The 10,652-nt window shown below is 38.2% G+C and overlaps 1 protein-coding gene across 1 annotated transcript in view; it reads right to left on the reverse strand.

Moving 5' to 3' along the window:
• The window catches only part of PREX2 (phosphatidylinositol-3,4,5-trisphosphate-dependent Rac exchange factor 2), a 482,194-nt gene that overhangs the window by 74,459 nt on the left and 397,083 nt on the right, over nucleotides 1-10,652 (reverse strand). Inside the window, exons 36-37 of the mRNA XM_006860035.1 lie at nucleotides 2,863-2,929; nucleotides 2,443-2,633 (exon numbers count right to left, since the gene is read on the reverse strand). Coding sequence (XP_006860097.1) covers nucleotides 2,443-2,633; nucleotides 2,863-2,929 — 258 coding nt within the window. The remainder of the gene's footprint in view (nucleotides 1-2,442; nucleotides 2,634-2,862; nucleotides 2,930-10,652) is intronic.

A 10,652-nucleotide genomic window follows, 5' to 3' on the forward strand; every position in this document is an offset into this window, starting at 1 on the left:
CTGAAACCTTTCCACCATGGGTGACCCTGCTGGTTATTTAAAACACCGGTGGCATAGCCCTCAGAATCACAGCAACTCAAACCACCACAGCACGACATGTATATTATACATTTATTTGTTTACTTCTTCACCATCAATTTTTCCCCAACATAATGTGCATTATGGAATCCTGTGGTGCTTGTGGGTTAATGTGTTGGAATGCACCATTAGTTTGAACTGCAAGGTCAGTGGTTCAAGCCCACCAACTGCTCATAGGAAACCCTGTAGGGGGTCGCTATGAGTCGGAACTGAAACCACAGCACTTAACAACAATAACAATGCATATTATATGAATTGTTGCTGTTAAGTGCTATCAAGTTGGTTCCAAGTCATTGTGACCCTATATAGGGTTACCTGGGAGCAGCTGGTTGGTTTGAACAGCCACCCTTATAGGTTAAAGGTTAAATAAGCAGTCCAGTGCTTATCCTACAGTGCCACACCAGGTGGGACATTATTTTGTTCAGTGTTGCATCCTCAGCACCTAGAAGAGTTCCAACATGAAGCTGCTGCTGAATACATATTTACTGAACAACTGGATGAATGATTGATGGGGCTGAATGAACACTACTGAAGCAGCAGCAGAAGGGAAAGATCACTTTTCTCCTTTTAAAAATTTTGTAAAATGGTTTTATTTGTTCAGTTGCAGATTTGGTATTTTCAAATAAGCTCTTAATAAGTTTGTAATAGAATGTAAACAAATAAAATACAGGGGAAAATACTGATATTTGTTAACCATAAAAATGTAATCCTCTTTGTAGGTAGGGAAACAAAATCCTGCCACATTTCATGAATAAGATCATGCTATGCAAGGATTGAAAACAAGAGTTCTACAAGGCCCCCATTAAAATGGGATTTAACTGACCAGAGCCTTTAGTTTTGAAGGGACTTATTTTTCTCTCAAGCCCCCACCCCATGAAATCTAAATTCAAACATAACCTTCTCCATGGAAAATTCCAAATTTTGGTAACCTCAAAGATCTATTTTCCCAAGGAATCTTATTTTCTCAGCTGTAACGTTCCTAGGACATTTTCACTTATTTTTTTACAGTTTAGATTTTTTGTTTTAAATGTTAATGTTATTATTCATTCTTTATGTCTCCAAAATGAGTGCAACCAAGGATGATGCTACAAAGCCAACCAACAAGGCCAACCACAATCCTTTGCATGTATTTACTACCAAGTCATTTTGAAAAGATCAATTTACACCCTCCTCAAAATGTAGCTTGCTTGGTACTAAGATGAATCATCTGCTGATAGAAGACCAGATGTCTATTTGGTTAAAGATAAAGACTATTTTCTATCCTATTATTTCTACCTGCATGATTTCACTTTCTTGTGGAAATGGAGAGATAAGAGAAGAGGAGAGGTAACTATGCCGAGGACTTGGTTCAGGATTCCCACTTAGAATTCTAGCCTAATGTACCTATAAAATTTGCACACCAATCTTGGCTGCCTATACTATATTATAGACATAGTATAGTTGTCTAGGACAAATTGCTTGAACAGGACCCACCCAAGAGTCCCTGGGTTATATACATGGTAAATGTATTTGGCTGATAACTGAAAGGATGGAGAGTCAGGTCTACACAAAGGTATCTTAGAACAAAGGGCTGGTGATCCACTTGTGAAAAATCAGCCATGAAAATGCTATAGCTGAGAAGACAAGTGGACCAGGAAAACTAGAATACTGGAAACAGAACAACTAGAACCAAACTAATGAGAATGCTGACATATTGGGAAAAACATAATTGCTGTCACTGAACTTGGGTAGGAATTGTCACATGGGAACATAATTCAATGTGTACATAGTCACAAACACACAATAAAATATTATTTCAAAATGCACTTTGGAGTGCTGTTCCACTCTGACACACATGGGGCACCATGAGTTGGAATTAACTTGACTGTAACTGGGTACGATTCCCTTTAAATTTTCAGAAAGGGTATAACCACGCGGGCTCCTAACCATAGTTCTTCCAGGAGTAGGAAGCCAATAGCAACCCCATAGCAAGATATACTCATAGTTCACAAATACTGGATTATAGGGATTTAAATCATTGAGAAATATGTCTATCAAGTACAGTGAAAACAGTTTTGTTTAACTCCTTGTACTGGCAATTATTAGGCAGGTTCCTATAGTGAATAAAGCATACCCAAATAAAAGATGAATAGGATTCTCAGCTGCATTGCTATAAATATGGGATTGCATGCATTTGTACTACTCAATCATCATTGGAAATATGAACTGGAATGAAAAAAAAAACTTGTGCAAGAATCATCTAATTTCTAAAATCTTAATCTAAACACATTTGGGGTCTGTGGATGTTTCCAGTTTTAACTTTGCTTAGCCTAAAATGAAATGTCAAGTCTCAGAGACACAAGCAAGGTGGGCTAGTTCACATACCGATGCACGCCACTGTTGCACATGATGATGTGGCAGGCACCCAGCCGGTTGCACAGCTCTGAGGAGACTGACAGCAAGCCAACTCCGGAGGCGCTACATGCTGTGTTCACACAGGCAGCTGTGCGTTTGGATCTGATAAACGAGGCGGTGAGTCGATAAAGTTCATCCAAAGCATTGAGAGGCCTCATTAACTGTAGAAAAAGTGATGAACATTAAGTTAAAAAATGCGCAGTAGAAAATCCTTTCACACAGGAGACCATTCACAATCTTTATAGCTTTCGATGAATAGGGTAACATATTATTTTTATTATCTCCATAATAACAGAATTGGGTAATACAAATATTTATAATGACTCAGTGCTTAAATACAAGAGGTATGTAAAAGACCATGCATCAATAATTGGAATCATCCATTCTTACCTTATCTACATAAGCAGCTTTGGGTGTGGAGTTTGGTGGTGAATTTGACTTGTCCAGGTAGAATGCCCTGTGGGAATCCAAAGAAGGCATGCTCACTTATTGCTAAAATAAAAATTAAAAACAAATAAAAATGCTCCAAGTTTCACGGACTTCCTTTTAAAGACAAATGAAGTAATAGAAACTTCGAATTCTATGTTAGGAAAGTGTTGCAAAAAGTCAGTAGCCTTCCACTGAAAACAAAACAAAATACAAAACAAATGATCAAAGTTGCCACCACCTTATATATTGTGTGGCTTTGAAGAATTTACTTAACTTGTCCAAGTCTCAGTTACCTCATTTGTAATTTGGAGATACCATTATTTTCTACTCCAAAGGACTGCTGAGAAGATTAAACGAGGCAATATAAATAAAATGTTAAGAACGAAGGGTGCACAGCACAGAGTAAAAACTTGAATATTTGCAATAATTTATATTATTAATACAAAAGCCAAAGGAATATATTTTCCTGTCACTATGGGGAAACATTATTCAATCTGCCTTTCTTAATTACAAAAAATTGTATTAAAAGAAACTTTCAGCCGATACACTATATTCATGTGGGAAGTTAAACTCATTTTTCAATATGCATTGGCTCAGTTTTGGTCACTAGAATGCATGAAGGAGTGAAGTGGCTTTATGTGATAAACACTGGACTACAAACCACAAGATCTGAAGTTCGAGCTGCCAGTTGCTCTTGGGAGAAAGATAAGGTGTTCTGCTTCCTCAAGGATTTTTTTTTTTAAGTCTAGGGAACCCCATACAGGGTTGCTATGAGTAGGAACAGACTCGATGGCACTTAACAACAGAATGCAATATGGGAATGACTGTTTTAATACAGCAAGTAGAATGCTTGTGGTCTGATATAAAGGCAATTTCCAAGGATTTGCTTGACTATTGGCTCATTAGCAGACAGAAAATTTAAGGGACTGACCCATGAAGATAAGAAACAGTTTTATTTAGTAGTATCAACTTTTGATGAAGTAAAATTATTTTAAAGATGTGAGCACAATATTGATATCACAAAATAAGTCTTATAGCATTTGCATAATCTAAGATACTAGATGCCTGAATAAAAATGAATTAGATTGGAAATTCAGAGTATCTTTTAAAACCTTAGAATATTGGCAGATTATTATCAAATATAATAAAGGAAGTAATGAGCAAAATCAGTGCACACTAGGTTCAGGACTGGTCTCTCAGGGTCCATAACATACACATACATACATACGACACACAACATACACAGATATTCCCACTACTAGTCGTAGTAGTGTTACTTGATAAATTAGGGAATGCTGTGGTTCTGTAGGATAAGCACTGGACTGCTAACCACAATGTCAGTGTTTCAAGCTCACCAGTCACTATGTGGGAAAAAGGTGAGGCTGTCTGTTCCTATAAAAGTTTACAATCTTGGAAACCCTATACATGGTTGTTGAGAGTCAGAACTGACTTGATGGTGCCTAACAACAATGCCAAATGAATTAGCATGAATTACTCATGACTGAAAGGTTGGTTTGAACCGTTCAAGCTCACCAGCCACTCCTCAGGAACCCTATACAGGGTGGCTGTAAGTCAGAATTGGCCACGGCACTTAATAATAACAACCAAAAATTATGTTTCACACTTTAGACTGTTGTTACTGTTATTAAGTGCTGTCATGTTGGTTCTGACCCATACTGACACTGTATAGGGTTTCCAAGGAACAGCTGGTGAGCTTGAACCACTGACCTTGTGATTCAAAGTGAACCACAGTGCATTAACACTTTATATTAGGAATGCTTTAACTCTAAGAGTAATTTCCAGAATGAAAATTAAGTTTGTTCAAGTGACAAAACAACAAAAACAAAAAACTGATGTGAGTTCAGCATCCAAGGTTGTCTGCTTGTCAGTGTAACTCACTTTGAACTCCTAAGAGATTTTCCATGCATATCTGTATTTCCCTCCCCTTGTCCCCACAGATACTTGTTGCTCTGGAGCACATAGCTGCCTGGAGGGTGGGATAACAGCCAGGAGGCTGCATCCAGCTCGCAATGACGGTACTATGGTGACCTGAGTCACTGCAAAATGGAGTCTTTGTTAACTGCCATGAAAACATAGCTCCATGTTGCTGCAGAATCAGCATCTGTTAAAGGAACTAGACTGAAAATATCTATTGTGATTAAAATAAAAAGAGTTTGAGATTATCACTCAAATTTTTTCTAGACTATTCCAAAATGGAGTAGTAGAAATCCAGCAGGATCACAGCTAGCAGACTTAGTTGTGTGAGGTAGAAAAGCCATGCAAAGGCGCTGGGACTAGATATGAGTGAATGAGTAAATTAGAGAGGCAGGGAGGAGTGGACTTGTAGGGTCTTATAGGCCATGTAAAAGTTTGGATTTTTTTCTAAGAGAGTTGGGAGCCACTGAAAACAAATGGCCACAAAGCTTGCCTCATTGCCAGAAGACTGGTTAGTCTGTAAAATTTACAGCTGTGTATTAAAAAATCATGTTCTCCTGAAAGTTCTGCATGCCTTTTCATTTAACTTACACAGATGTGTGTCTAGGATAAAGAAAACCAGTTGCTGTTGAGTACATTCAAACTCCTAGTGACCCCATGTGTGTCAGAGCAGAACTGTGCTCCCCAGGGTTTTTAGTGGTTGACTTTTTGAAGTAGACCACCAGATCTTTAATCTCAGGCACCTCTGGGTAAACTTGAACTTCCAATCTTTTGCTTATCCACTAAGCATGTTAAGTATTTTAATACCTGGGGATTGTGGATTTAGAATGGTAGTGATGGTTATATGCCATCAATTTGGTTCTGACTCACAGCAACCTTTATAGGGTTTCTGAGGCTAGAGTAGAAAGCCTCTTCTTTCTCCCATGGATCAACTGGTAGATTCAAACCACTGACTTTGTGGTTAGTAACTCAGCTCATAATCCACTATGCTACTAGGGCTGCTTGTATTTAGGATATTGTTGTTAAGTGCTGTTGAGTCAGTTCCAACTCACAGTGACCCTATGTAGGGTTTCTGAGGAGCAACTGATGAGGTTGAACCACTGACCTTGCGGTTTAAACCGACCTTGCAGCTCAATGCATTAAACCACAGCACCACACCAGGAGTATTTGGATAGTAGTAAGAAAACCATGTGTATGCCACCATGCTTTAATGAATATAAACTTTATTACAGATGCAGATGACCCCAGTTCAGCTTTCCCCACCAAATATTCTTATTCCAATCTCTTCATCCCCAGAATAACACTCTAAAAATAAGTTTGACTATGTCCATGCAACATTTCCCACACTGTTGATATAAATGAAGGTACCAGAGATGATGTCTCCACACCCTTGTTCCCATTGATGTTACCAGATTTTCAACTGTTTTGTTTACTTTCAATTATATATATATATATATATATATATATATATATATCTGGTAGTGTAGTGGTTGTGAACCGCAGGTCAGCAGTTCGAAACTACCAGTGGTTCCGTGAGAGAAAGATGAGGCGTTCTGCTCCCGTAAAGATTTACAGCCTCGGAAACCCTGTGCAGGGTAGCTATGAGTCGGAACCGACTCCACGGCACTTAACAACAACAACAAATATATATACTTTGCCATTTGTATTTCTTCTTCTATTTTCTTGTTTAGTTTTTATTGCTGGCAAGTTGTTCTTTTTGCTAGGTACCATAGAGTTGGTTCCAACTCATAGAACAATAGGACTAAATAGTGCCCGTCCTGTTCTATCCTCACAATTGTTGTTGTACTTGAGCCCACCTCCTGTCATTCTGTAAATCCATCTATTAGGAGTCTTCCTCTTTTTCTCTGATCCTCCACTTCACTAAGCATGATATCCTTCCTTCAGGGACTAGTTCCTCCTGATAAAATGCCTGAAGTATGAAAGACTGGCTATCCTTGCTTCTAGCTGTACTTCTTCCAACATATATTTGTTTATTCTTCTGGTAGTCCATGGCACTTTTAATATTCTTCTCCAACACCATAATTCAAATGCATCAATTCGTCTATAGTCTTCCTTATTCAACTTTTACATGCATATGAGGCTACTGAAAACAACATGGCTTGGACAAGCACACCTTCCTGACATCTTTGCTCTTGGAACTGCTGGTCTAGTTTTATTTATTTTTACATAAAAATTAGTTGCTGCTTTTTTAAAAGTAAGATGTATATTTAATGACTTTTTAACATTTATTTTCCTGTTTTTTCCCCGTTGATTTATATCCTGAAGAATGCCCAGTTTAAAAAAATTGATTATTTAATCAATAATTTTGTACAGTGCCCATCTATGATATGGTTTTGTTAAGGGCTGTGGAGTTGGTTCTGACTCATAGAGACCCTGTGTAGTGTTTCCAAGGCTTTAAATCTTGAAGGGAGGAGAAAGCCTCATCTTTCTCTCACAGAGTGACTGGTGGACTTGAATCTCCAACCTTGTACATAGGGTCACTAAGCCCTCCATCTATGATATAATTGGAAAAACAGTTATGGAGACCGACATCCCCTGTTTACTCTCTTGATGTCTAATTGTCTTTGTTTTGGAACTAGTCTATATTATTTCTGTGATAGGTTAAGATTTTGTTTTTATCCTTAATATTCTGAATTTTCATCACAAAGTGCTGATGTTTGTTGTTGTTATGTGCCTTCAAGTCGGTACTGACTCAAAGTTACCTTATGCACAGCAGAACAAAACACTGCCCGATCCTGGGCCAACCTCACTATTGTTGCCATGCTTGAGTCCATTGATGCTGCCACTTTGTCAATCTTGCTGGGGGTCTTCCTCTTTTTCTCTGACCCTCCATCCTACCAAACATGATCTCCTTCTCCAGCAACTGCTCCCTCCTGACAATATGTCCGAAGTATGAGAGATGAAGTTTGGCCATCCTGGCCTCCAAGGAGCAATCTGGCTGCACTTCTTCTAACACAGATATGTTGGTTCTATGGGCAGTCCATGGCACTTTCAATAATCTCCTCCAACACCATAACTCAAAAGCATCAATTCTTCAGTGGTCTCCCTTATTCACTGTCCAGCTTTCGCATGCATATGAGGTTATTGAAAATACCATGGCTTGGGTCAAGCACACCTTAGTCTTCAAGCTGACATCTTTGTTCTTCAGCACTTTCAAAAGTTCCTGTGCAGCAGATTTGCCTAGTGCAATACATCGTTTGATTTCTTGACTGCTGCTTTCATAAGTGTTGATAATTGATCCAAGAAGAATGAAGTCCTTGCACCTTCAATCTTTCCCCCATTGATAAGAATGTTGATTCTTGGTCTAGTGATGAGGATTTTTGTTTTCTTTACATTGAGATGCAATCCATACTGAAGGCTGTGGTCTTTGATCTTCATCAGTAAATATTTTAAGTCCTCTTCACTTTCAGCAACCAAGGTTTTATCATCTGCATATTGCAGTTTGTTAATGAGTCTTCCTCCAATCTTGATGCCACGTGTTTCTTCATATAACTCAGCTTCTCGGATTATTTGCTCAGCATACAGGTTGAATAAGTATAGTGAAAGAGTACACCCCTGTTGCACACCTTTCTTAATTTTAAACCATTCAATGTTCCCATGTTCTGTTTGAACAACTGCCTTGTGGTCCACATATAGATTCCTCCAGAGAAAATAATCAGAAAGTATACCCTCCTCTATAGTGCTATCTATATACATAGTCAAAAAATAGTTTAATTAAATAAATTTTATATTAACATAAGTATTTGAAATTGAGGTACCTATTAATTATGTTGTTGTTGTTAAGTGTGGTAGAGTCAGTTTCAACTCATAGTGACCCTGTATAAGGTTTCCAAGGAGGAACTGGTGGGTTTGCAGTGCCTACCTTGTGATTTGCAGTCCAGTGCTGATCCCCAGTGCCACACCAGAAACAAAAGAATCTCCAATCAAAAATTTTATCAGTCCTAAATTTTACAGGTATTAATAGAACTTTATTATTTTTTAAAGTATGACAAACTGTGGACAGGAAATAAATTTGTAATGTACTTCTCTTAATTACAAAAGCTTTGCAACACCCCTTAATCTAATTTAAGAGAAAAGTTAATGGCAAAATTGGATTAATGCCAAGACAGCCAATAGTTTATTATGCTTCTGAGGATAACAAGGGTGAAGTCATGGTTCTTTGTCTGAATGTAGCAAATCTTATTAAGACCAATTTTAAAGCATTGCTGCTACATTACATAGGCTGAATACTAATTTTCCTTTCATGTTGGCACACTTCAGTCTTTACAATCTTGTAAATTAACGATACCATATAAATTGAATATATTATGATAATGTTTTTCTCTTAGCTCTTATAGAATGAAACAGGTGACAATGTTATAAGTAAATAATGTTGTTTTTAAGTGCCATCTAGTCAGTGACAACTCATAGCAACCCTGTATAGAATTTCCCAAGAGCAGCTGGTGAGTTTGAACCACTGACCTTGCAGTTTAAACTGACCTTTTGGTCCTGTGCTTATCCTACAGCCCCACAACAGGACTCCACAGGTTAAAAAAAAAAAAGTTGTTTTTAGGTGCCCTTGAGCAGGTGCCAACTCATAGCGACCCTACGCACAACAGAATGACACACTATCTGGTCTTGCATCAACCTTACAATCATTTCTACGTTTGAGCCCATTGCTGCTGACATGGTGCCGATTCATCTGGTTGGTGGTCTTCCTCTTTTTCTTCGGCCCTCCATTTTATCAAACATGACATCCTCTCTCCAGGGACTGGTCTCTCGTGACAATATGTCTGAAGTATGAGAGATGTAGTCTGGCCATCCTGCCTTCCAAAGAGCATTCTGGCTGTACTTCTTCCAACACAGATTGGTATGTTGACTATGAGCTGGAACTGATTCGATGGCCCATGACAACAACAACCTTCTCTGTCTCACTTTAGCTTACTATTATTTCCCTCTAGAGTAAATGCTCACCATTTGGTTTCATTTAGATGATTATGTACAAGACCAAAGTACTCATGGGTGGTATTATTTATTTTGAGGGCCAATTTGTCATTTGGCTAAAAAGTGACCTCTGGAATGGATTGAGTTCCAAGTTAAAAGTGATAGTCTTTGGACTTTCTCTAGTCACAACCAGTCCTGTAAGCCTGAACTTTTTTTAAAATTTGAGTGTTGTTTTTCATTTTCCTCCCATTCTATTTGGGACCACCTATTTTGTCTGTAGAGTCCTGGTTAATGTGCTGGATTGCAAAGTCAGTTTGAATCATAAGGTCAGCAGTTCAAGCTCACCAGCTAGCTGCTCCTTGGAAATCCTATACAGGGTCACTATGGGTCAGAACCCACTTGATGGCACTTAACAACAACAACAACACTTTGTCTCTGGTCAAAACAGTCAGTCGTGCTAGTCGGGCACCATCTAGCTCTTCTTGTCTCAAAGTTGATGAGGTCATGGTTCATGTAAACTATTAGTCCTGTAGACTAGTTTTCTTCTTTGAGTCATTGGTGTCCTTCTTTATCTTTTGCTCTGGGATGGTAGAGATGGCAGCTTTTAAGCTTTTAAGAACCCAGATGCTACTTATAAAACCAGAATATAGAATATTATCTGCTCTCTATTGTGCCTTCATTGCTGAAAGTGAAGAGGACTTAAAATATTTACTGATGAATTTCAAAGAACACAGCCTTTGGTATGGATTACATCTCAATGTCAAGAAAACAAAAATCCTCACCACTGGTCCAATAAACAACATTCTTATCAATGGAGAAAAGATTGAAGTTGTCATGGACTTCATTCTTCTTGGATCAACTATCAACACTCA

This window comes from Chrysochloris asiatica, unplaced genomic scaffold (assembly GCF_000296735.1).
Source record: "Chrysochloris asiatica unplaced genomic scaffold, ChrAsi1.0 scaffold00036, whole genome shotgun sequence".
NCBI lineage: Eukaryota > Metazoa > Chordata > Mammalia > Afrosoricida > Chrysochloridae > Chrysochloris > Chrysochloris asiatica.